Source organism: Condylura cristata, unplaced genomic scaffold (assembly GCF_000260355.1).
Source record: "Condylura cristata isolate star-nosed mole 26May11 unplaced genomic scaffold, ConCri1.0 scaffold00018, whole genome shotgun sequence".
NCBI lineage: Eukaryota > Metazoa > Chordata > Mammalia > Eulipotyphla > Talpidae > Condylura > Condylura cristata.
Genome location: NW_004567119.1, coordinates 34,244,494 through 34,270,124, shown reverse-complemented (window position 1 = coordinate 34,270,124; position 25,631 = coordinate 34,244,494). Strand labels below are relative to the sequence as shown.

Sequence of the window (25,631 nt, the reverse complement as noted above, 5' to 3'; positions counted from 1 at the left end):
TGCCTGGTCTGAGTGGACAAGGACAGGCCGTTTGTGCATGCAGACACTGGGTACAGGCATCGGGGGAGTTCAGGCTGGGGCTCCCAGTAGCTCTGTGAGCACAAACAGGGTGTCCCCGCCTAAGACGGAATTCTGCAGCTTGGGTGCCTGTTCCCACACCTGTTAATTGCACACAAAATTACTGAACAAAAGGAAAGTCAATCTGAAGGGAGAAATAGGGCCTTTGTCATTCATGACGGAGTGATTATGCCTTCCTGCTGTCAGGCGAAGTCCATGAGGATTTGGCTGACATCGGGCTAAGCACCTGTATGATGCACCAGGTGTGTGTGTGAATGTAACACTCCATACAAAGACAACACCTGACAACGCGTCTTAGAATGCATCCTCATTGTGAAGCGATGCGCGATCACAGTGTATATGTATGTAGACACACGTGTACGTGTGTACGTATGTATTCTTTTTGTATTAGTGTCTATTACACACACACACACACCCCTTCTTTCTACTGGTGAAATTCTTCTGACTTTGTTGTAATCGAGTAACTGATTTTGTGGGGCCCTGATGTGGCTACCACTGAGGTGCTTAGGTGCCAGTGGCCTGAGGGCAGTGTGGCCAGGGGTGAGAGGACAACTGAGAAGCAGGAGATTTGGAAGGAAGTGCTAGGCAGAGCCACAGGTCACCTGGGAGGCATGGCAAAGCTGGGGCACCCAGGGACAGAGCTCGGAACCGAGGTGGGACCAGGATGGCAGTGAGCGAAGCCACCCCACACCTTCGACTCCCGGGCGCAGCTTGGTCACAGACCACGCTGGTAAAGGAAGCTGCTGGTGGGAGACCCCAGCCCCACTGGCCAGTCTGGGTCCCTCTCACCTTTAGACCCTGTGAAGAGCAGCTCGTCTGTGGCGTCCAGGCAGAGAATGGGCTTGGTGTGGCCCTCGGCCACGGAGACGCACTGCAGTGGGGCCGTCCTCGCACCCTTGGCTCCACCAACCGGGGAGATGATGCCCCTTCCCGGGAGAGAGGGAGAGAGGAAGCACATGTGTCAGCCTGGGGGCCCGTGGCCAGGCTGCGGGAGGCACACAGGTGAGAGGGCAGGTAGAGAGGACTAGGGATGGATGAATGAAGGAGACTCCAGAGACTCCCACCAAGCTCCACCAAGGTCCGAGGGTGTGAACAGGCCGTGCAGACGAGAAAGACCTGCCTTGGATAGCAATCTGCCAGTTCCCCCCCCCCCCCCCCCCTGCCCCCGAGCACCTCTGGGGAGCAAGACCTGTGCCAGGCACTGCTGAGAGGAGCAGACGTGAGTCCTGCCAAGGGGCAATCCCACCCATGACCGCTTGACCCAGACCCCTAGATGCAGACGCCCTCAGGTTCAGCTGGGTAGGACGGAGGCCCAAGGGCTAGTTGCCTCCTGCAGCTTCCACGATTTCTCCGTGCAGCTCTAGAGACCCCAGGTGGGGTGAAGGATGCTCGGGCTGTTTCCCCGCAGCAACCAGTCCAGTCCACCCATCTATCCTCTGGGGCTGGCAGCTCCAAGTGAGACACATATGCACACACACACACATACATACATCCACACAGCCTCCTACCCATGAGCCCCATTTGTACCACATGGTCAGACCCGTGTCTGCCATTTACAAGAGGTGGAACTGCTATAGGTAACCCCAGCTCAGCTCCAGGTGAAGGGAGTCTGGGGTCCAGCGGGGAATGAGGCCTGGAATATACCCCCTTCTTCTAGGAAGGTTCTGGGAGAGGACAGGCCTGTGCTGAGTGAGCCAGACACAGCAGCTTCCCTGAGGACATCTGTGCTCCCCGTGAGGACGCTTAGAATGAGGCGGCCCTGCTGAGTGTGTGCAGGTCTGAAGACACGGCCAGTTCTTTTCCAGAGAACATGCTGTTCTCACAGGGACGAAGGGCCAAGGGTGCTGACGTGGCCGGTGTCCCGCCCAGAGCGCCGCTCACAGCCCTCCGGGCTCAGCCAGGCCCACCCGTGAGGCTGGTGACCCGACAGCTCCAGCTGCCAGCCAGGGGCCACATGCGGGAGCAGCCCCCCAAGGCTCCTGCTTTGACACGGGCCCAGGGATGCGGCTGGGAAGAAGCCCAGGACCACAGAGGCAAGCATGGCGGAAGGACGGGCACCCTCGCGAACGGCTGCTGGGCTGGCTGGCTGGTGTCTGGGCGGCAGCACCTCCCGCCCTGGGGTTTGCAGAGTACCCCTACCCAGTTTGGCAGGTGTGGGGGGCTGCGGGCATGCTGGGAGGTTGGAGGAGCCCTGAGCTCAAGGGGGCTCAGGCTCCTCGCTGTGGGGACAGCTGGCCTGGCTGGGAGACTGGCCGCTGGGGGAGGGGCGGCTTCGCACTCCTCACCCTGGAAGGAGGTGTCGGTGCCCTCCGCGGACCAAGGCCCAAGTTGCCCCCCAGTGGACAAGCTGGGCCGGCAACACGATGCTGGGCACAGCCAGCAGCGGCCTCCAGGGACCACCATCCGACGGGTGCCAGGCCTTCCGTGGGGCTCGGGCTCCACCCAGGCGCCCCACTCCTAGGCTCCCATGTGCCGCCCTCCCTGCCCGGAGACGGTGACGGGAGAAGAGAACAGAGCCGTGATGAGCAGCCACTGCCCCCCCAAACCCCCCAAGCCCCAGCTCCAGACGGGCCGCCGGGCGTGGTGGAGGCCATGCGGAAACCCTGACAGGGAGGAACCAGGGGCAGGAGGGTGTCTCAGGAGAGCCACAGGACCAGAGGGCAGGGAGGGGAGGTGGGCCGCATGCTGAGGGCACAGGGGCACAGGCGGGAGGCGGTGCAGCGAGAGGTAGAGACAGAGACAGAGTGAGCTGGGGAGCACACGCGAGAGCGTCTGTGTGTACCTCAGGACCTCCGACAAAGAGGAGTCGCTGTCATCAGACCTGGGGAGGGTAGAAAATTAGCTGGATTAGGGGGAGAGAGGAAAACGCATACGGAGGAGCGGCAGAGGCAGTAGCAGCAGCAGCACGGGGAGGTCAGAGGGCGGGTTATTCTCTTCAAGGGAGCGGAGAGAGGTAGAGGAATGAGGGCACTGAGGGAGAGTGGGGGCAGGCTGCCTGGAAGCTGGGGGCGCCCCCTACAGCAGGCCACCAGGGGCCCCTCGGCTAAGAGGTGGGGGCTTGGGGGAGCAGCACCCCATAGTCCAGGGGGATGGCTTCTGGCTGGTGGCCAGCTCCATGCTCCCGAGCTGCCCTATGACACCGGGGGGGAGGAAGGTGCCGGCCCGGCCCCGGCCCCTCCCCGGGGTAAACACTTGGAGCAATTCCTTGGTGGCTCGGTTTGCAAGCCCTCTGTGCCAGCTAGCCCACAGGGCGTGCCCAGGAGCTGGCCCTGAGCTAGTGGATGGGCTGGAAGAACTCCCGGCTGGCGTGGCCAGAACCTGACCCCAAAGCTTCTGAGACAGGGAACTGCCTATCGAAAAGGTACAGGGGTGGGGGCACCCTGGGTGGCGTAGGCCATGTTTGGGACACCACACCGCTGGTGGGAGTCAGAGACAATGTAGGTTTGGGGCAGGGGCAGGCTTTTAACCCAGGAAAGGGCATTTCTGTGGGGAGAGACGGCCGGCAGGCACTGGGCGTAGGGCTGGGAACACATCCTCCTTCGTGGCAGAGAGGCTTCTGGGGAGCCCAGAAGGGAGCCTTCTGGGTTTGTAACAAGGTGGAAATGGCCAGGCTGGGGTCCGCAGTGAGGGAGCACACGGGAGCACAGAGAGACGGCATCCACCCTCTTTCCCAAGCCAGAGTCCCGCTGGTAGCAAAAGCACAGGTACGTCAGAAGCCCCATCCAGCTCCGCCGGTCTGAGTGAGTGGCCTCTGGCCCCTCTTTGGCCTCACTCCCTCTTAAGAAAGAGAGGAAGACATTCTCACACTGGTCGAGAGTTCGAGTGAGACCCCGTATGGGGAAGCAGGGTGCCAGCAGAGTGCCTTCTCCATGCACGGCTGCTGCCCACCCCAGAGCCGGCTGCTGCCCACCCCAGAGCCGGCCTGTGCACGGCCCTCACAGCGGGGGGCGAGGGGTGGGTACAGGGAGGGAGCTTCAGAGCAGAATCCAGGAAGCGAGAGAATCAGCTGAGGGCTCAAGGGGCCAGCCTGGAGAGGCCTCCCGGGCACCTGACTGCAGGGTCACCCCCACTGGGCTGCTCCTAACCCTCTCCTGAGGCTTGTTCCTGCCCCCTACTCAGAGGGAAGGGCCCACGGAGGGGACTGCAGGAGCAGGGCAGAGACCAGGAGACGGGCATCCAGCCTCCTCCCTAGAGGGCTCAGAACAGTATGGTCAGGGTGGGCCTGGCTGCCCAAGTCCCCCGCCAACTCTCCCATCGTCGGTGCCCCTGGCCTGCTCTGGCTCTTACTTGTCCAGCGCCGACCCTGCGCTCTGATTGCTGGTGAGACGAGAGAAGACGTTGCGGTCGTTACGGGGCCGAGTGGGAGGGGACGAGGGGGGCGTGAATCCCACGTCTGTGGACCTGGTGAGTGGGCATGAGAGCAGGAGGTGAGTGACCACACCCCAGGCGGGCCCAGGCCCCTGTGTCTCTGGCTTAAGCCCGAGGGCCGTGACTTGACAGCCCAAACCTGGCGTAAGCCCCCAGAGGCGGTTCTTAAACCCTCCACCTGCGGATTCTGCATCTGGGAATTCGTCTACTCATGTCGTGTACCCGTGACCCCACATGGTACTGGCAATGCCGCTGCGGTCATTTGCAGACGGGAGAGCAATGGGAAAATGAGCATGTTCCCAGCTGAGGGCAATCAGAGCTTTTGCTTCAGCTCCCAAACTATAAACAAGCATCCCTCCCATGGTCCACTTAACGCAACACCTTTGTCATTGTATTGTTGATTTCACTGGTGAAGTAGCGCCCAGGTATAGCGCTTCTGACCGAAGAAGCCTCCTGGAGGTCACTTTAGATGTGCATTCGGTGTTGCTGACCGAGAGGTCAATGTTAATGAGTGTTAGTGATCAGCAATACACATTCAGTAGGGTGGCTTTAAACAGAAGCACACACAAAACAAGGTTATGTGTTAATCAGCTGACACCCCCAGGAGCCTATCTGTACCCCCAGGAGTGAGGGTCCAGTGTTCATGAAGTCGATGTCTGCAGTGACTTCCCAGAACAGAACTACTTCCAGTGAGAATCGGCCGCTTCTCCAGGGAACGTGACGACCTACCACACCACCAGGATCTGACACCCCAAGACCCTTCTCTCTGGAAATGTCTTTAAGTATGGCCTGGCGTGTCACTGTGTGATGGGCCTAACTCCCCAGTCTGTGACTCAGCGGTGTGCTCTCAGCTCACAGGTGAAGTGCCCTGAGGAACACCACTAAGCCTCTCTGAAAATCCAGCGCCTGGGCCAGATGCCGCCGGGGTCTCCGTGGGGCCCAGCCCTGAGAGGCCATCACCTCTCTGGTTTCTGTTTAAACCTGGATATTCTCCCATGACCAGAATTTAAAGAGGCCGAGAGCCTCCCCAGGATGCATGGTCATGAAAAGGGGCAGAAGCTATCAGCACTGTGACCGACCCAAGCCACTGCAGGCCTGGGGGACGGGAGTAACGTCAGCCGCACGTTCTGGGCAGCGGGCTTGGCCTCCCAGCTCAAGGAGCTGATGGAGACTGTGTTTCCTGAGTCCCCACCTGACAGGGTAGGGAAGGGGTGCTCAGGAGAAGCTGAGAAAGGGGCCCGGTGACCTGCAGAGGGACACCACAGGGGTCACGCCCCAGGGGCTAGACCAGCAGCACCTCTGGTGCAGGTTCCAGAACATGCTCTCACCTGATGGGCTGCCCTCGGTCATATGACTTCCTCCGGGTCAGAGGGGACGTCTCCGAGCCTCGAGACTGCCGGGGGCTGGAACAGAAGGGTCCGGTGAGGCCCAGCCCAGACTGTCTCCCACCCTCACCCGGCGCCTGGCTCCCTTCCTTACAAGGTGCTCCCTCGGGTGGGCAGGCTGATGGTGCGTGAGACCTTGTCCCGGTAGTAGGGGTCTCGCACGGAGAAGCCCACGGCGTCCTCTTTGATCTCCACGAGGGAGGCCAGGGACTTGGTAATGTTCTTGGTGGAGATATCCAGCGGGGGCCCCAGGCACTCGGCTGACACAGCCTTCATTTGGGCAGACAGCTTTGGCTCCCCCTGGGAAGGGAAGGCCAGGGTGGATGAACGGCATGTCCTTCTCAGGAAGGACATGGTGCCCCAGACCAAAGGCTGAGGAGCTGATGGAAGGGCCAGGCAGACATCCCTGGAAACCCTGCTTCCAGGCTCCTAGCACCCTAAGCAGTAGAATGCCTTTACTGCCTTTATCTGGGCCATGCAAGCACAGGGAGCCCAGGGCATCCGTTTACCCACAAAGTATGCACGGTTCACTGTACCCAGCTCCCAAGCTGCTGCCCTCCCCACATAAGTTCTATTTCTTGGCTCAGCCTGACACCGATCCTTGAATGCAGACACAGCTCTCCTCACTGCTGACTCCCTGCTGCTGAGTCAACATTCGGCATGCAAAAGGCCCCGAGACCTAGACCGGCCATCTAGACTAGTCTGACTCAGCATCATAGGCGGGTTTGGCTGGGGGAGAGGCATGAAAATGTCAACAGCCCGAGACTCAGCTACGTCCACCTTTCACTCACTTCGATAAAGTGGGGTTGTACAGTTAACACCTCTGGGCACCCCCTAAATCCAGCTGCGATCCTTACTGACACCTGTATTCCAGCTGGAGGCAATACGGCATGGAGGCTGGGGGTGAGGGCTGGGGTAGCCACAGCAAGGCCAGACCAACTGGGAGAGGCCCACCCTGCTGCAACCTACTGCTGCAACCACCTTGCTGCAAGCGGGGGGCTCACCTTGAACTTGAAATCATCATGGCTGCTGGAGCCTTTCATGGTGAATGACTGGGAGAAGCTAAAGAAGCAGCAGAAGGAGACAGGATTCTGAGAAATTAGGCTGTGGAATTCAGCGGGGTCCCAAGGAGCCCCCAAATCCTGATTCAACCCTGAGGCCAGCCTCTCACTCCCAACTTGGACACTCACCTCCCCTCGGAGAACTCTGAGATCTCCTCGTCCGTGCTGGCATAGCCATTCTCTGTGGGAGGGAGGAGTGTGCGGGTTGAGAGGCCCCAGCAGAGTGAGGACAGAGAGGGGGGTGGCCTCTTCCCACATCTCACTCCTGGGACCAGATTGGGGTTTTGGGGGCAGGGTTCAAGGGAGGCGGTGGCCTTCCTGGGGCTCAGAGCCTGGGAGCAATGGGAGTTCCTGAGCCCACAGCCTCATACCCTGCTGCACGTTGTAGATGAGGGCCTGCAGCTCGGGGTGCGCCTCGGCCTTCTCACGCAGGGCGTCCAGGAGCAGGTGATTCTGGGAGGATCCCGCTATGTCTGTCTGCCTCAGCCGCCCCTCCAGCAGCCGGATCTGGGCCTCCTTCTGGGCCACCTGCAGCCCCTGAAAGCCGGGAGCAAGGCCTGGGGTTACCCCTTCCCAGCGCGGGCTGCAGGCACCCCCTTCGCTGCCCTCATACCACTTGCTCCCAACAAGGCACCTTGGAGAGCCCCCCCAATAACTCCCAGACATCATCCTGGACCTGTCATGACCTGAGATGCACCTTGACTTAATTTACATATACATGTTAATGGGAGTCACCTTACCGCCTTGTTGCTAACTTTGTTTTTAAAGATTAACTTGTGCATACAGAACTGGGGTACAGGCCAGAGGTGCAGGGGCGGTGAAAGGAGTCACCAGAGACAGAGTGGGAAGCAGAACTGACTGATCGATGAAGTACACTGCTGAGGGGAGCAGCGGGCGGGTCAGGAGAAGTCTGCTGTGCCATGTGGGTTAGTTCCGAGGCAGGCGGGATCGAACTGAAGCCACTTGTGTGGCCAGCTTGCAGTGCTGCTTTCTAACCCATTGCGCCACCAGGGAGGGCAGGACATCGCCTTGCTTGGGGCCAAATCAAGTGCCCACAAAGTTCTATGTTGGAGCTCTGACTCTCAGAACCTCAGAATGTGACTGTGTTGCAGACAGGACTCTAAAGGGGACTTTTATCAAAACGGGGCCTTGCAAGTGGGGTCAGGAGCCAGTGTGACTGGCAACCACGTGAGGAGAGGAAGCCAGGATGCAGAAGCACAGAGGGGGGACCCTGTAGAGACACAGGTGGAGGATGGCGCTACAGCCAAGGAGCGACCAGAGAAACCAGAGACACCAGCCCTGCGGGGGCGTCCAGCCTCGAGCACTGTGAGGAAAACTGCAGCTTTGACCAAAGCCTCCAGCCTGTGGCTGTCCCAGCAGCCCTCACAGACTCACTCTCCCCCCAAAGGCCTGACGCAGAGCTGAGAGCATGGGGCAGGGTGAGGGGATCACAGGTCACAGAGGGCACCCACCTCCTGCTAGAACTACACATACCCACACCATGTGGGGTGCATCCCCAAAGACCAAGGCCCCATGGGGAGAGGCTCACTGTCCAGCCAGCTCTCTGGTCAGAGGAGAGGAGCCCAGGACAGGCGAAGAGGCACCCAACGTCCGGTGTAACATTCCGGGCGCCCCAACATCCATATACACACTCTCCCCCAGCCTCCTGGATTCCAGCCAGCCATGCAGGATGCTCTCCAAGACGCCCTGCTGCGCACGGGGCACCCCGCCAAGCCCCTGGGGTGTCACCTCGTTAAAGCCACGTAACCAGCCACGAGTCTGGCATTGTCATCACCTGGGCTTTAACAGCCTCGGAATCTGAGGCAGGAGGAGAAGCAGCTTGTCCCAGCCTGTCCGTGACGCAGGTCAGGGGAGCCAGGCCTGATCACGCAGGCGCCCACGCCCACTGGCACAGGACGCAGCGGGTGCCCACCTTGTCGATGGACGCCTTGAGGAAGTTGTCCAGCAGCAGGCGAGCTTCGGCCAGAGAACAGGAGCTGATGACCACCGACGTGTCTGTGGAGTCCAGCTCCTCCTGGGACCAGGAGGCAGAGACCCCTGGTCACCTGGGGCTGCCCCCAACCCTGCACACGTCCCTCCCACTCCAGCCCGCCCGGTGGGCACCTTGGTCTCCTCCAGCTGCACGATGGTGGCCTGGCAGTCTGTGATGCTGTCGTTGATGTAGTCGATGTTGGCGGCCAGCACCTCAATCTCCTCGGCCAGCTCCTGCAGTCCCTTTTCCTCCTCTGGGCTCTCCGCCTGTAGCCGCTCCCGCTTCCTCCGCAGCGCCTCCTGCAGGAGGAACAGCTCCTCCCTTTTCTGGGGGGACAGAGGCCAGAACTGAGGCTGCTGCCCACAGCTCTCTCCCCAGACAGGCCCGGCCGCTGGGGCCTCCCAGCACCTCTGGAATCCAGAGCAAGGGGAGGGGGACAAAGAGGTCCAAAGAGTGACGGAAATCAGAAGGGCAGGTGGGCAGGAGGAGGAGCGGACAGAGGGCAGGGCAGCCTGGGCCCCCCAGACTCCCAGGGCGGGGCCCACCTTGATGAGCCGCTCCATGTCGGCCTCCAGGTTGACAATGGTCATCCTCTGCATGACAATGTCGATGATGCGCCGCTCCAGCGACTGCCACTTGAGCCGAGCAGCCTTACTGAAGCTCTGGCTGGCCCCCTTCTTCTGGAACTTCTTTCTGGGAGACAGAGGCAAAGGCAGTTGGGGTGACCCCTCTCAACCCCTGCGGCTCCATGGGGCTCCCAACCAGCCGTGGCAGCCAGCACAGGACCACACTTCCCCAGAGCTCGCCTTTCCCCGGCCTCTCCACCCCCACAGGCCTGCTCACCTAGCAGGACGGGTGCCATTAACAGTGGGTGTGGGGTGGTCCCCCAAGAAGTGGTTGATCTTGCGGTTCCACTGGCGCACAATGCTGGAGACGGAGCGGGCCCCCGATTCGGCCTCAGACGAGGTGGTGCTGGCTGACACCTCAGCCCCCGAATCCATCATGGGGGGCTTCGGTCCTACCCTCCCTGCTACCCGCTCAGACATGGGTTTGGCCAGGCGCCTCAGTGCAGAAACCTGGGGGTCAGGAGAAGAAGGGCCGAGGGACCCGAGTTGGCATGAACACAAAAGCTATTCCTATGAAGAGCCTAGGTGTTGGGGACCAGAGCTGGTCACCCCAGTCTGAGAAAGGCCCTAAAACAGGCCTCACACACAGGAATCAGGTGGCGGGCCAGACCGCTCCCTGCCCGCCATGTTCCTCCCCCTCTGGCAGGAGGCGGGCCCTGGGGCCAGCTGCGGGAGGCCTTGCTCACCTCCTGGGTTTTCCTCCTCAGGACCATTTCCTGCTGCCGTTTCTGGGACTCCAGAGCTCGGATCTGAAACTGGGGTGAGAGGAGGGGCAGGCCCACAGTTACACAGGGGCTAGGGATGAGGGTGGGCTGCACTCTGAGGGTGGAAGCGGAATCTCAGGGTGACTCCCAGGTAGCCCATGCTTATTGACACAAGAGGCCCCAACTTCTGCTCCATTCCCAGAGGTCACAGGGCAGCCCCATGTCTCCATGACAGTGATCCCCTGGCCTCTTCTCCCCCCAAGGGTGAATGAGGGGTTGGGCCCTACTGGGGCTTCTCTGAAGGATCAGAGGCTGCAGCTTTCTGGGTCTGACTGGCTGGTGACACTGGGCCTGGAGTCCCTGCTCTGAACAGACTAGATGCGCGGAGAGGCCCCTCTTTCCCATTACCACACGGGGCGGCAGGACTGAAGCTCGCCTGGTTGGGAGAGCCAGGCACACAGGGGAGCTGGGGGCTGTGCGCTGAAGGTTCGGGGGAGCCTCGAGAACCGCCCCTCACCTCCTGTCGCCGATGCTCCTTCTTGAGCTGAGCGATCTCCCGGTTCCGCTTGGTCTCCACCAGCCGCCGCCGCTGCTGCTCCTCCCGCATCTGCTTCATGAGGGCGACCTGGCATCGGAGGCGTTGGGGTGAGGCAGGGCTGGGCAGAGCGAGCCCACACCCTCCAGGGAGCAGCTGGCTCTCAGGGCGCGAGCAGGGCAGCCAGCCAGGAGCCTACGCCGTCCCGAAGAGGGGAAGCTGCCCCATCGCCAGGCCCCGCGGCCTCGCTGCCAGCCCCGCTGTATGCAGGGCCAACCTGGCTACACTGCCCTGCTGTGACGGCCCTGGTGCCCTAACGCCACGGCCTGAGTCCAACCATCCCAGGCTCAGCCTGAGCGGCCACAGGCAAGGAACCGCCCAGGGGATCCTTCCCCGGAGCCTCTGTTAGGGTAAGGCTCGAGAGAAGAGAAGGGCCTGCAGCTGCTGGGAGTTTGGGGTCCAAAGTGTTCTCCTCAAGTTCTGGAACCAAAGACCAAGGTGAGGGCACAGACCGCTCTGCAGATCTAAAGACGGCAGTGTCCCTGGTCCCATGTTCTCCGAGCCCCTGAGGACTGTGGGACCCACCCAGGTCAGTTCTGTGAGTCCCTGGGGTCCCGGCAGCTCAACGGTGGTGTCACCATCATCCTGCCATAAGCCCACCCTGGAGAAAGCTCCCCTTTCTTGCACTCACAAGAATGCACCCAAATCAGTCAACAAACCCTTCAAAATATGCCCAGAATCCCACCACTCTTTCCTCACCTCCTACCCTATCATCTTGCACCAGGATCTTGGGAGCAATCTCCTAGCTGGCCTCCAGCTTCCACTTCCAGCACCCTCCCCAGACCCTGGCTCTCAGTGCCAGGCTAGAAACTGCCACTTGATTCTTTCAACAGAAATCAAGCGAATGTCTCCCGGGTGGCCCCAGGTATTCTCCAGCTCTAGCTGGGATCAGAAGAGCGTGGTTCGACGGGCAGGGCTGGGCACCCGAGTGAGGGGCCCCAGCACTGCACTTGATTCACAGGAACACGCACGGGGCCGCTGAGTGGATTCAAGGCAGTCCTGGGCCTCATGTCACTTTTGCAGGGCTCAGAGCACTAGAAGAATCTTCCTTCGTGAGGTTCTACACTAGGGTCACCCCCATTAGGACCAGGATGGAGGTGCCACCCTGCGAAGCCTCAGGCAGGGATCCCCCAGGGAGTCACAGGGTGAGGATGCAGACAGGACTGCCCAGAGCTGTGGCGGGAGCTGCCCCACACTCCTGCACATGCAGGCCCCAGACGGGCAGCTGCCGCTTTACCGGGGGAACTTCAGGCCCAGTGCCTCCCTGCTACACTGCCAGGGGGCGCCAGGAGTTCAGTGATCTGTGGGCACTTGTGATCTAAGTCCCTTGGGCTTCATCCTAGGAGCTCTGTAGCTGTCTCAACAGCCTGCGGGAAGGCTGGAGGGAAGACGGGCTCCTGCAGCTTGCCCATGACGGACCGTTCCGAACACGGCATGTCGGGGCCTCTCTCCATCCAGCTCAGGCTGATGGAGTCCCTGGGCCTATGGCTCAGGCTCAGACAAAGAGCCTGCCCACGAGAGGGGGCTGAGGCTGACTGTTGCTGAGAGGCCGCCCCAGGAACCTGCATCACAGTCATGCAAGGCCTCTGCTCCCTGCACACGGTGCGCAAGGGCCTACATTCACACACCCCATCAGCCTCACACATGGGGGTTCTGGTTCCCAAGGTCAATTGTCTGGTACTTGCTGGGCTGCTGGCAGCCCAGCAAGGCTCTGTGAGGGGGTCCAGGCCCAGGGCCTCAGAGAGTGGGGTAAGCAAGGCGTAAGGGCTGGGGCACTCCTGTGCAGTCCCAGGAAGGCCCAGGGGAGAGGGAACTTAAAGGGAGCATGGAGTTGCTGGGCCCGAGGTAGGAACGGAAACATACCCAGACACCACAGGCGGAAGAGCTGAAACCTGAAGACAGAACCTTGGGGGCACCCCAGGCCCCAGGGACTAGAGTACTCTGAGTGATGACTAAGAAGTAAAAAGAAGGGTACTGCTCCACACAGCACGCACCCCAGCTTGGGAAATCAGACCCGAGCTCAAATCCCAGCACTACCTCTTGGTAACTGAAACTGACTTCTCTGAGCCTTGTTTCCCCCGCCCCACACAAAATGGGAATAACAGACAACAGGGCTTCTTTGATGAAGTTCTTCTAGGATTGAATAGGACCCAGCGTGTGAGGTGACTAGCCTGACTTAACCACAGTGCTAATGTTGTTGTTATTAGCGGCAAAGGGGGCACAATTGAGACCTCAAGAACAACCTCGGTTCAGACTACAGGCAAATGTAATGGGTCTTCCCACCAGAGGGGGCAGCACTGAGTCAGCCCCCATGCTGGGGGCTCTGATTGCTCTGATCACTGGCCCTGGGGCTGGGAAAGGTGACTCACATTGGACAGTGTCCAGGACCTGGCCAGGGTCACATAGGCAATAGTGAGGGCCCAGCTTATCCGCAATGACAGCAATGATTACTTGTTACCCATAAGCAGCTTCAGACACCCACAGCGACCCCTCAGCCTGCTCCTCACCCACGCGCCTACCTTGGCCTTCTTCATCTCAGCCACCTCGGCCTGCAGCTTCTTTAGCTCCCTCTCATAGCGCGACTGGTTCTTGAGCAGACGTGCGTGCTCCTTTTGGGCGGCCTGCAGCTTCTGCAGGTCCCGGTTCATCTCGCGAAGCCTCTTCTCATAGTCTGCCTTGATCTTGTTGGCCTTCTCCTCTGTGTAGCACTCCATGGTGCCTGAGGGCACAAGGGGTGATCAAGGCCACGTCCCCAGGGGCTTCTCTTGGCTGGGGTCCAGACAGGGCAGCGACCCTGGGCTCCTGAATATCTCATGGCGGGACCCTGAACAAGCCACACCCCCTCTGCCTTGTTTCTTCATCTAACGAGGGGATGAAACGAGCCCCTCCCGGCATGCCCCAGTCCCCCCAAGGGGATGTCATCTTGAGATCTCTGAGGCTTGGTCATCAGCTTCCCAGGAGGGGCCTGAGCCACCAGTGCTGGCTGCGTCGTGAGCCATACGTGGAGGCCAGGGTGGGGTCTGGGGAAGGGAGAGAGGATGCAGTGTTGTGTGTGGGAGGAATAGCCTCGTTGCCTGCCCATGACCTTTCCTACCTGAACTGCTACAGAACAGACATCCGAATGGATTGGCACAAACCCAACTCTCAAGCTCCACACCCCTCCCACAGCTCCCCCACCCCCCATTCCAGGGACTGTCACCATCATCCTGCCATAAGCCCACCCTGGAGAAAGCTCCCCTTTCTTGCACTCACAAGAATGCACCCAAATCAGTCAACAAACCCTTCAAAATATGCCCAGAATCCCACCACTATTTCCTCAACTCCTACCCTATCATCTTGCACCAGGATCTTGGGAGCAATCTCCTAGCTGGCCTCCAGCTTCCACTTCCAGCACCCTCCTCCCCTCCCCCCCCCAGACAGCATCACTGATTACCTAAAAGTGCTCTCAGAACTCCAGCCCTTCCCACGGCTCTCCAGCATAAGGTCTTGTCCTTGCAGTGACCAGCATGCCCCAGCCCCACCATTCTCTTCCCCTTCTTTGCACCTTGTGCTCCAGCTGCCTGGCCCAGCCGCCAACATGCCAGGGCTCTCGCCTCCTCTGTTCCTTCTGCCTTCAGTGCTTGTCCCTTCATTCATCCTGTCCAGCGCTATCTCCCCTGCTTTAAGGCTTTGCTCAAATGTTACCTTCTCAGCGAGGGCTTCCACGGCCATTTTAAAACTCCAGCCCACCGCCATCCTCCTTCCCTGCTGTGTTTCCTCTAAAATGCTCACCACTGTCTGGCACGGCACAGGTTCAGCTTACTCCTTCACGCCTGTCCCCACAAGGATGGACACTCCGCGAACAGGGACTCCTCACTCCAATACCTCTAGCACCCAGGATGATGTCTACTCTGCTAGACAGATTCAACAAAAGCTTGCTGAATGAGACCATGAATAACTGAATGAGTGGGCTGAGGAACAGTGTGAGGAAGACAGGGTGATCACGAAGCAGATTGGTGAACAGAGTCAAAAGGAAACCCCAACGCACTCAGATGTGTAACAGGACAATAACTCAATGAGAAGATTAATGAATTTAAGATGGCGCACTGGGCCTAGGGCTGAGACTATGGGTCTCGCCCGGAAGAGCTGGTCAGCCTGCAAAGGGCAGCTGCTGGGCAGGGCCTGGGGGCGGCGCGGGCCTCACTGAGGTTTTGGAGCACGCGGTCCCGCTCCAGCTGGGTGTCTCGGATCTTGTTCTGCAGCAGGATCAGCTTCTCCTCATACTGGTGCTTGAGGGTCTGCAGCCGGCGCTGACTGTTCTCCAGCTCGTCAATCAGCTTCTGCTTGATCTCGATCTCGCACGTCAGGTCGGCCAAGTCTGCCTGGAAGTTCACCTCTGGGGAGCAGACAGGTCTGACTCAGGGCTGGGGGTGGGGGGTGAGGCAAGTTTGGGCCTTCCCTGGGTCAGCCATGACCAGTCAGTCCCCACCACTAAAGAATGCTAAATCCCAGATGGGTGATACGTTTAAAGACCGGTCCCCAAAATGCAAGCTGGGCCCCCCTGCTGTGCCCTGAAGCCAACTTCCAGGTGAGGGGACCCCTGCCTAGAAGGACTGAGGTGCCTTGTAGGGCTGTGGGGAAGAGATGGCGGCACAGAGCAGGTATCCCCTGCTTAGAAGAGGGGGCTCCCCATTTAGAGGAGGGGGCTTTGACACCAGCCAGACCAATGTTCCCCTTCCGCATGAACCATACTGGGAAAGGCACAAAGCCTCCCTGAGCTTGTTCTTCGGGGTGCCAGAAACAAGGGTCTGTCACCATGACGGGAGAGCAGTGAGGGCTGGGAGAGCCAGGTATGACGAGGGTGGGGCTTGCACAGTGCCCAGCACTCAGAGCGCTCACGAAGGTCTGCGGCCATGCTTAGCACCTCTTGGGTGTGCTGTTGGTTTCCGGTGGGCAGGGCCAGGTCCTGGCCACCCCCTTCTCTGAGCGCCCCGCTGGGACCACCCCGGCCACCCTAGCCCCAGCGCACCCTTCTCCTCAGGGTCTGAGTCCGAGTCCACCAGGCTCTCCTCGCTGCCCGAGTCCTCGTCTTCGTCCTCACGCCCTTCCTCCTCCTCACAGCCACTCTCCTCTCGCTCTTCCTCCTCCTGGGCACCAAGCTCCGTTAGGAGTGGGCCAGCTACCCCCTCCTCGCTCGGGGGTGCTGGCCTCAGGAGAGGGGGCCCAGAAAAGAAGCGTGTCTGGAAGCTTCTAGGTAGGTCTGTAGGGTGGGAACTGGGCTCTTGTGCCTTTGCCCCTACAGGGAGAAGGCCCCTCTCCCAGCGGCCTGGGCAGGGCCCTCTGGGAGGGCCTCCCTGCCGGCAGGCATCACCCATTTGGGGCGAGGTTTTGGGGTGAGGTGGGAGAGGTAGGCTGGAGCCCGCCACACCACGCAGGCTGACTCAGGGGGCACCAGGACACAGGGTGCAGACCTGAGACTCCCCCACCCTGCACCAGGATGTGATGGCCCCGCCTTGCTGCGACAGGAGGGATGAGCTTGCGGTGGGGGTACGGGGCACCTCACCTCCTCAGCCTCGTTCTCATCCGTCTCCTCGCTATTCTCCTGTTGGAGCTTCGCCCTCTTTTTGAAGGCCTCCTTCTCTGGGCTGCCCAGGAGCGAAGGGTAGGGCAGGTCAGGGGGCCACCTCTGGGGTGAGCATCTGGGTGGGGGGGTAGGACTGGTCCCTGGGGGGGCAGCCCTCCTGGGGGCGCCTCGGGCTCTCCGAGGAGTGGCCTGCCTCACCTCTTTCTCCGCTGCCTGACCTCTTTCTTCTTGAGCCGCTCCAGGTCCTGTTTGGCCTTGCGGATCACCTCGCTCGCGTCCTCTATGGAGCTGGCTGGGCTGCCCCCGAAGCCCGGCGCAGACGCCCCCAAAGAGTATGGGCTCCGCGCCGAGGCCCGAGAGAGGCTTCGGCGCAGAGACTCGTTCATGGCCTCGCTCTCCAGGAGTTTCGTCCTGTGTGACGGGCGAGCGGGCGGGGCCAAGTGAACCCCACAGGCCTAGCCCAGCCCCTCAGCGTTCCCCCAAAGCTGGGCGTCACTTACCGCAGTTCCTCAATCTCCCGGATGTAATTCTGGATCAGCGCGCCAATGGCCTCGTTGCCATCGCCTGGCGGGAGGAGGAGCAATAAACGTTAACAGCAAGGACCCTCGGTGGAAGTCTGGAGATCTAGGTCTGCGTGGGCTAGCGCAGGGCCCCCTTGCAAAAACTCTAGCCAGGAAAGACCTGCACTTCGCAGTGGAGACGAGCACGGGTGTGGAAGGCTGTGAGGTGTGAAGAACTACGGGGCTACAAATGTTTCATCTCTGAGGCATAACGCTAAGTGAACAAGGGGGACCACAGACATCACAGAGGGCCTCTAATACAAGAAAGAAAAAGCGATGTGTTTTCATGGTGCTTCTCCGTGTGTGTACGGGAATGCCGTCAGGTTTTGGGCAGGGTGCTGAGAAAGGTGTGGGAAATGCATAGCATTTCCTGTGCTCCTGCTGGTGCACCCCAACTCACCGGCCTTGGCCAGGAGCAGGTTGGCCTCCTGGCTCATGAGGTGGGTGACGCGGCTGTTGATGGCGTCAATGGCCTCCTGCATGGCCTTCACCCTCAGGCGCAGCGCCCCGTTCTCCTTCTGCAGCATGGCGTTCTCCCGGAACAGGTCACTGTAGCCTTCAGAGCCGTCCTCCCCAATCACCCGCTTGCCCTGGCAGGAGGGGTGGACCAGAGCCATCAGGTCCCAGGCAGAGAAGGGGTGGCAGTACTCCACCCTGCCACGCCTTTCCCTTCACATGACATTAGGGCCCCAGCTTTTCCAACACACAGCTCATTCCCCAGTTCTCAGAAACCTTACGTGGCTCTGCTGGACAACGAAAAAGCCCAGGCTGGGTAGATAGTCATTCCAGGCCTCCCACAAGCTTGCCCTCCATAAGTGCTAACCAGGGGTCAAAACCTTAGGGGGCCCAGGCATGTGGCATAAGTAGTTAGTTGGCATGTAAGACAATAGGGAGTGGTGGGAACAGGGGCTAATGGAGTCACGGACTCCAGCCACGCTGCCACTCCTGCCAACTTGGTACATTCGTTGTTAGGTCTTCGTTTTGTTCAAGAGAAAAAAAAGAAGCTTCCTGATTTTCACAAAGGTTAACAGCTAAGTTGCACTCTTTTAAAACAAAGGTCAAACCAAACCACAACCCATTCATTCATGCACCACATTCAGGTCGTGGGCCACGAGCCGTTTCTGCCTTAGTCACTTGGAATGAAGCACTTCCCCAAAAGCGCCCCATCTCCGTGCGTTTCCCACTATGCCTCTTTGTACATGTTTGCCTGCATCCTAGAATGCCTGTTCCAGCTCCTTTTGCTGGCATTTATCCTCAAAATCCATGTCAAAGCCCCTCCTCCATGAAGCCCTCCTCGAACACCTAAATGAATAGGGCCAGCTCTCTTCTCTGCCAGTGGGTGACTCACTGGTGACATCAGCGCTTACTCTGTATCCATCTTGGTCCCACACAGCACATCCAGCGGGTGTGAAAACACCCAGCAGGGCAGCTCCTTTTGCATGAGGCTGAGGTAACGTCAGGCAAGCGCACTGCCTCTCACTTAGTAAAATTGAGGGCTCTGTTGCCTGGGTGAACTGCCTGACACTAAGCCCGGCCCACAGCCGGTACACAGGATGTGGGTGAAGAGTGGATAAGGGGTGGGGTGCTCACCGCCTTGTACTCCATCAACTCCATCTGTAGGCGCGCGATCTCGGCCCGCAGCGCGCTAATCTGCTGGCTGGTCTTGTCCTGGTTCACCACCACCTTGTTCTTGATGTTGCGAGCCCGATTGGCATATTTGAGCGTGTTGAGTGTCTCCATGAAGTCTCGGTCTGAGGGGCTTACACAGGCGATCATGATGGTCTGGCTGGGGGGTGCAGTTGGGTGGGGCAGATAAGGGGTAGTAGTCAGCCCCCAGAAGCATCACCCCAGAGCAGAATACTCCCTGCTCCCACCCATTCCCCTGCTGCCTTAATGCCCTAAGGACCCGGGCATTCACTAGGGCAGAACCATGGTCCATACCAGGTGCCCATTCCAACAGTGGGACCACAGGAAGGGCAGCTGGCAAGGTGCAGAGGTTGTATCATCACCCAAGTTCTCTGCTCAGCAATGGGGTGAGCCCTGCAACCCCCAGCACTGCTCTTCTAATCTCCCCCATGGGCTGTCGCTTCCTTTAGGACTCTCTCTTCCAGTGTGTAGCGCAGCTGACCACTGGCCTGGGAACCTTGAGTGGGTACCCAAGGTCTCCTCTGCCTGCATCCCAAGCAGGAAGGTGTTCTTGTCCTTGGGGCCTCACCCTCCAAACCTGCATTTCCTCCCTTTCCTGGTGTTAATCTTCGGGTACCTGTTTCCCCCGAGCGAGTCCTGGAGAAGTCGAGTGAGCTTGGAGTCCCTGTAGGGCACATGTACCACCTTCTTGCTCTGGTCCCCCAGGGCGCTGATAACATTGCCCAAGGCCAGCTGCGGAAACAGACCCCCACACTCAGGAAGGGAGGAGAAGGGACAAGACAACCCCCAAGTCATCTGCACCCACCTTGCTGACCTGAGTAACCCTCAGGCCCCCCATGAGGATTTATAGGTGATGTGTTAAGTTGGTGACATTGGAAAATTGGGGCAGCAGTTAGGGTGAAGCATCAAAGGTATCACCATGATGACACACTGGCTGACAGGAGGCCCTAGGCGCCTGGGGTGGAAAGGGGGTCTGGCAGGGTGAGACTGAGCTGCGCTGGCCGCTGGGCTGGTGGCCCACCAAGTGCCTACCAAGCCGCAGTTGATGGAGATGCCCTCCTTGGCCCGCTCGCCGGTGGCCCCGGTCCGCTTCAGCCGCTCGGAGCCGGCCAGGTCCACAAAGTGAAACTTAGCGGTGAGTGTCTCGTACTCGCTGGAAGGAGTGGTGCCCTCGGGAAGCCCGGTCACCACCTCATTCACCTACAGCGGAAGTCGGCAGCTCATTCCCCAGGCCCCAACCACAGTCAGGCCCCCTGGGGGACTCGGGGTGCAGAGGCCGGGCAGGCTTCAGGGAGCCTCGCCCCGGATGTGCGGCGCATCTGACCGCCTTCGGTACTGGCACGCCTGCTTCTCGCCACCCTCCTAGCACAGAGGCATCGTGAGCTCCCTGGCTCTGAAGCCGGGCGCCTTTCTCATCCTGCCCGTGAGAGGCCCCTGCCAATGCAGTGCACCCCGCTGCTCACCGGGTCGGGCTGGGCGCACACGCGCATCTGACACAGGTGGATGGTGAAGATGGCGTGGGATCGCGAGCTCTGCACGTTCATCTGCGTGCTGGCCGTGGTGCGCGACAGGGCCCCCTGCTTCAGGCACTGGATCAGCTGGGGAGGAAGGTGGAGGTGAGGCCCCGGTGGCTGGTGCCAACCCCATCAGCTGTGCCCGCTAAAGGCTCACCTCCTGCTGAGAGTTGATGAGGCGGGAAGTGACACCCGTGGTGTAGATGCTGCCGTTGGCATCCTCGTGGATCTTGATGTTGGACCTGCGGTGGCGGGCGTCAGGGTCCCGTGTGCTATCAAACAGGTCAAGGATCTCCTCATTGTAGAGCTGCAGGGAGAGAGGTTCAGAGCTGCGGGCTCCCTGGCGCGTGGCCTGGGGCCCCGGGCCCCGTCGCATTTATGAACCAACACTATCTTGCTGTTGCGGAAACTGAGGCTCTGGGGGCCCTCTGGGTTCTGGACTCCTGATCTTTCTCCTGGACAGTGGCCGGAGGGCCAGGGGCGGGAGCTGGACAGAGCCAACCCTAGGCTGTGCCTCCCCTCCTCAGTGGGGAGTAAAGGAACTATAGGGACACAGGCACGCAGGCCCCAGATGGCAGTGAGGCAGATGTGCCTGTGGTTCGGGCAGACCCTGTTACGTTACTGACTGGGAAAGAGGGGGACGGGGCAAGCCAAGCCCAGTGGGGACAGTGGGAGCAGTGCCCCGATCCCCACGTCCTGGGTGAGGTGACGACAACCTCCCAGGGGTGAGTGAGCTGTGTGCCTTGTTTCGGCTCAAGAGGAGAGCCAGCCGGAGAATGTGCCGGAGAATGTGCCGTGGGGGCCTGACCTGAGAGTCTGGTGAGACTTCCTGGGAGGGGCCCTGGCCAGGGCAGTCACCCCATTTCGGTGGGCTCAGCTTTGGGGATGCCCATGTTTGTACTCACTGGCGGGGAAGGTGAAACCTTTTCCCTGAGCACAATTAGGGCTGAGGTTGAGGGACAGGGGAAGAGGCAGCGGGGTCAGATCCTGTGGGGGAGGGGCAGGCTACAGAGTGGCCCTGGGACATCCGAGGCTTTGCTGGGCTCCAAGGACAGAAATACCCCACAGGAAGGGGAAGAGGAAGCCACAGGACTGGTGCAGATGTGGGTGCCATAGTGCCTGTCGGGACCAACATCGCCATGATTTAACCTCTTGTGGGTCACTCACTGCTATGAATTTTCTAGGAACTGGCCCACTATTTGGGGATTTCTGTTGCAACAGTATGTAGATGGGATGCAGAGTACTTAGAGATACACAAACAGAACACACAGACACACACAGAGACACACACAGGACCTGTTTATCAGAAGCAAAAGTAGAAGGGGAAAAAAAAAACCCTTCTAGGGCTAAAGTACGGGGGCCCCTTGGAGGGGAAGCAGGTGCCCTGTGTACTCTGGCGGGAATAACCATGGGCAGGGGAAACCTTCAGAGGGTGGGGCTGCATCCTTGCCTGGGAGGGGGGGCCTGGGGCTTGTGGGTGATAGCCCAGGGGACGCACACCCAGCTGATGCCCTGGGGATGTCAGAGGTTGGGGTTTCAGACTCTTGGAACCTGGAGTTGCTGCGTGGTTCAAGTGTCCTGGAAGAGCCCTCTCAGGTCAGGCCTGGTGCACCGGCCTTCCTCTGTGAGGCCCTCTGCAGGCCGGCACGCTGCTGCTGGGGTTTCTGAGCTGGGCCTCAGCCCAGGTGCTGATAGATCCTCTCCCCACCCCCTTGGTCCCTGCAGCCACAACTCCTGGCGGTGGTGCACTGCCATTCCCCAAGACAGGCTGGCCAGAAGCTAAGAGGGCTCCTTTAGAAGAGTCAAAGATGTAGGGTTGGGGGCCCTCAGTCAGAAAGGGACAGGGCAGGCTGCCCTGAGGTCTGGGAGGACGAGGGGCCAGGTATGTGTTTCCGCATGATCCTCACAAAATCCCCATGAAAACAGTTTCCATCATCCCTTTGTTAGATGAGACTCAGTGGTAAAGTGTCTTGCCCAAGGCCACATGGCTGGCAAGTATAGAGCCATGAGCATCAGTTGGGTTTCATGAGGTTCTACAGGTCATGCTTTTGAGCCCCAGTTGATGCAGGACCCCTCCCCTCCCATCCCCTCCCCAGCACCCTGCAGGTGACATTCCAGCCTTTGCTTGGGTACTTCCTGCAGCAGGGAACTGCTCACCTCTAGAAGTTTCCATGGCTCCCTTAGGCCCATGCACACTCTGGAGTTGAACCCAGCTCCCACCGTCTCGCTGTACCCTCCAAGTCTCCCCCCTGCCCACCCTATGAGGCCAATGTACCTCCAGGAACTGAGCGCTGACTTTGAACTCGGGCCCAGGCATGCCCTGCTCCTGTGCCCGCCGCTTGCGCTCAGCGATACCCCCGAAGAGGTGTGCGATGGCCCTCGGAATGATGCCCTGCTCTTCCTCCGACGTCACCGTGTCGAAGCCAGTGCCCATAGTGTACGTCTTCCCGGCCCCCGTCTGCATGGGCAAAGATGCAAGCAGGGTGTTACCTAGCCAGCCCTGGACCCCTCACCGTCCACCTCCTTCCTGAGACCCCCAACCCGTCCCCATCCGCAAACCACAGTGGATGTCTCTGACAACAGCCCTTCCCTGCTAAATAACATCGGTACAGCCACCTCCGGCAGGAGAAATGTCTTGACTGCTCTGAGGGGGGCTGTCTCTCCCGTCAGGTGGGGGAGACCAGAGTTGAGGAGGCCCTGGTGGGGTGCAGGCGGCTCACCTGCCCATAGGCCAGCACCGTGGCATTGTAGCCCTCGAAGCAGCCCTCTATGAGCTTGCTCACACAGGTCGAATAAATCTGTTCCTGCCAGGTGTCCAGGTCGAAGACAAAGTCATAGGTGAAGGCCTTGTCCTTCCCCAGAAGGACCTGGGGCTCCCCGGGGGTGACAGAAGTGCAGATGTGACACCCCTCAATCTTCTCCTTTGACAGTTGGGGCCGGATCCTGTCAGGAGAGGCAGAATCCAGGGTCACACCCACATGGAAGTCCCCGCTCCCTGCTTCCATCCCCACCAAAGCTGGAGGAAATGGAAGCTTAGGAGTCCTGTCGTTCCCGGCCTGTAGGAGAATGACAGCTTTTGTAATAATACAGTAACAAGGGCAGTAACAGCAATACCAACACCATCAGAAAACAGCAGTTGCTGGCATTTATTGAGCCCTGTCCATCAGGGCTGTTAGAAGTCCTTTCACATGAATGAAGCCAGGAGAATTGTTCTATATCCTTGAACATGACCTGTCTGACCTCAGACACCCACTCCTGCTTGAATGCGGACTGAGTGGGGAGCCCTAGCATCAGTATCCCAGACAGGGGAAGAAAAGGATGGGCCTCTCTGTCAGGGTTAAGTTCTGGAAGAGACAGAGCCTCTGCCAGGGCCTTCAGGGACAACAAAGGTCCTTGAGCTCAGGAGTCCCTTTCCTAGATGCCACAGCCTGCCAGAACATTCGCAGGCACAAGCATTTTCCTCTTCAGGGGACAAAAGGGTCAGAACCAAGTACCAACCAAGTCAAGTAAAAAATTTGCTCTAGGAGGATGCCAGGCCAGCCACAGGGGCGGCTCGGATCCTTGTGGGCGCCCTTGTAAAGAGGAAGAAAAGTGGCATCGGAGTTAATCTGGGAAGTAGCCATGGGCAGAGCTGTCTCCATCCAGCCACCCCTTCCTCCTCTTCCAAGCAGTCATCCCCATGGCAGGTCCCCATGACAACCAAATGCGAGTCAGGGAGCATGCGTGAGTAGGGATTGGAAGCAAGCATCTCCCAAATGCCCTAAAGTAAAAGGGGGTGGGGCAGTGAGTGCCCACACACGGGCCCACACAAGCCAGCCGTCAGTGGGCACTCACAATGAGTTGCTTGTCAGCCTTCCTCTCCCTAAGCCAACATTTACCAAGAGAAGAAAAGAGAGAGGGGGCCAGGCCAGTGCCCAGCCAGAGTCAGGGGGGCCTTGCCACAGAGCAAGGGGCTCCCAGTCACTGTCCTCCCCAGTCCTGGGCTGCCCCAGTTCCTAAAGCCCACTCAGGTCTGCCGGTTGGCAGGCACTGAGCCTGTTACCATGCCGGTTACTGCCCCATGCTAATGGGGCCTGGAATTCTTGTCTTCGGCAATGCCTCTATATCAGCCACACCCAGTGTGCCAGGCAGCTAAGCGCAGGTCTAATAACTCTTCATTGTTGTTATTTCACTTTTAAAAATTGTATCTTCCCCATCCTACCCCTTTGACCCTTTCCCTTTCCTTTCAATCTCAGAAGCCTTACTTTGGTTATCAGCGTTCAGTAGTTTATAATTATTTTGCTTTGTCATTTCATTCATGTTGAGTCCTTATTTTATTCATGTACGTGAAATCGCCCAATATTTGTCTCCATCTTTCCGACTGACTTTGTTTCACTTAGTTCCCTTGAGCTCCTTCTATTTTGCAGTAAGTGGCAACACCTCGTCCATTTTTATGGCTGAGTAGTATTCCATTGCACGGGACACACCACACCTTCCTTACCCTGTCCTCTGTAGCTGCCACTTAGGTTGTTCCCATTGCCTAGCTATTATAAATAATGTTGCAATAAACCTTGTAGAGATCATTGTTTTTTTCAGTTGATGATTCCCTGCTCTTCAGCTAGTACCCAACAGTGGAATCCCCTTTGTTTTTTTGTGGGTAGGTCCAGACCTCTTTCCAAAATGGCCATGACAGTTTACATCCTCCCCAACCAATGGCCCTCTACAGTGCTGATTATTGGGGTCTTGTTAAGAGAAGCCATTCTCACGGATGTGAGGTGACATCCCTGGTGGATTTGGTCTGCATCTCCCTTATTCAGTGTTGAGAGCAATTTCCCATGTATCTGTTGGCCTTCTCAGGTCCTCTTTGGTGAACTGTCTTTTCAGGTCTGCTGCCCAGGTTTCAACTTGGGCTGCTTGTCCTTTTGTTGTTAAGTTGGGTGACTGGCTATTAACCTCCTACCAGTTGTGTGCCATGTGAACACCATCTTCCCTTCAGTAGGATGGCTTTTTAATCTGATCATACATTTCCTCTCATTATGGAAAGACCTTCTGAGGTAGTCCCACATGGACAAGTTTGCTTTCACTTTCCTTGCCATAAAGTGGAATCTCCAAGGACAGCAATACCACACACTACTCGTGATTCTCACAACATTGCCACATGGTGGATAGCACCCCTCTACGGCAGACGTCGCCCCATCAGTCAGGGGCGGTTAGGGACAGAAAGGGGTCTGAGCCGTGTGTGGGGGCTGCCTTTTCGACGTCCTTCGCTATGGTGTCACTACGAGGTAGGGGTGGTTGTGGCACGTGGAAAGACGGCTCCTGCATGGGGGCAGAGAGCAGGCGGGGACCTCGGGGGGACAGACGTGGCACTGTGGACCCTCTGGGAGACAGAAAGCAGGAGGAAGCTGGTCCTCAGACCTGGCTCTGCCCCTAGGCCTGGTGCCCCCAGGTGAACTGTGGGTCTGGCTCAGGCAGCCTCAGAGGACCCTCCAGCTTAGCTGGCAAGCACTTACCACGTGGGCTGCTTGCAATGGGATTTCTGGACCCAACTCAAATAC

At 59.1% G+C, this 25,631-nt stretch overlaps 1 protein-coding gene across 6 annotated transcripts in view; it reads right to left on the bottom strand.

The window, feature by feature from the left end:
* Nucleotides 1-25,631, bottom strand: part of KIF21B (kinesin family member 21B) — a 45,652-nt gene that overhangs the window by 8,633 nt on the left and 11,388 nt on the right. For 3 of the 6 annotated variants that reach the window (XM_012726925.1, XM_004685469.2, XM_012726927.1), the window contains exons 2-29: nt 22,815-23,037; nt 22,370-22,552; nt 20,252-20,401; nt 20,044-20,178; nt 19,613-19,780; nt 19,197-19,312; nt 18,524-18,719; nt 17,334-17,523; nt 16,874-16,937; nt 16,572-16,784; nt 16,353-16,434; nt 15,819-15,936; nt 14,994-15,185; nt 13,330-13,529; nt 10,733-10,840; nt 10,198-10,266; nt 9,729-9,961; nt 9,431-9,578; nt 9,017-9,211; nt 8,826-8,927; nt 7,264-7,429; nt 7,022-7,073; nt 6,836-6,893; nt 5,926-6,131; nt 5,775-5,849; nt 4,366-4,479; nt 2,861-2,899; nt 868-1,004 (exon numbers count right to left, since the gene is read on the bottom strand). In XM_012726925.1, coding sequence (XP_012582379.1) covers nt 868-1,004; nt 2,861-2,899; nt 4,366-4,479; nt 5,775-5,849; nt 5,926-6,131; nt 6,836-6,893; nt 7,022-7,073; nt 7,264-7,429; nt 8,826-8,927; nt 9,017-9,211; nt 9,431-9,578; nt 9,729-9,961; nt 10,198-10,266; nt 10,733-10,840; nt 13,330-13,529; nt 14,994-15,185; nt 15,819-15,936; nt 16,353-16,434; nt 16,572-16,784; nt 16,874-16,937; nt 17,334-17,523; nt 18,524-18,719; nt 19,197-19,312; nt 19,613-19,780; nt 20,044-20,178; nt 20,252-20,401; nt 22,370-22,552; nt 22,815-23,037 — 3,932 coding nt within the window. The remainder of the gene's footprint in view (nt 1-867; nt 1,005-2,860; nt 2,900-4,365; nt 4,480-5,774; nt 5,850-5,925; nt 6,132-6,835; nt 6,894-7,021; nt 7,074-7,263; nt 7,430-8,825; nt 8,928-9,016; nt 9,212-9,430; nt 9,579-9,728; nt 9,962-10,197; nt 10,267-10,732; nt 10,841-13,329; nt 13,530-14,993; nt 15,186-15,818; nt 15,937-16,352; nt 16,435-16,571; nt 16,785-16,873; nt 16,938-17,333; nt 17,524-18,523; nt 18,720-19,196; nt 19,313-19,612; nt 19,781-20,043; nt 20,179-20,251; nt 20,402-22,369; nt 22,553-22,814; nt 23,038-25,631) is intronic. The other 3 variants (XM_012726926.1, XM_012726929.1, XM_012726928.1) reach the window with 1 other exon arrangement.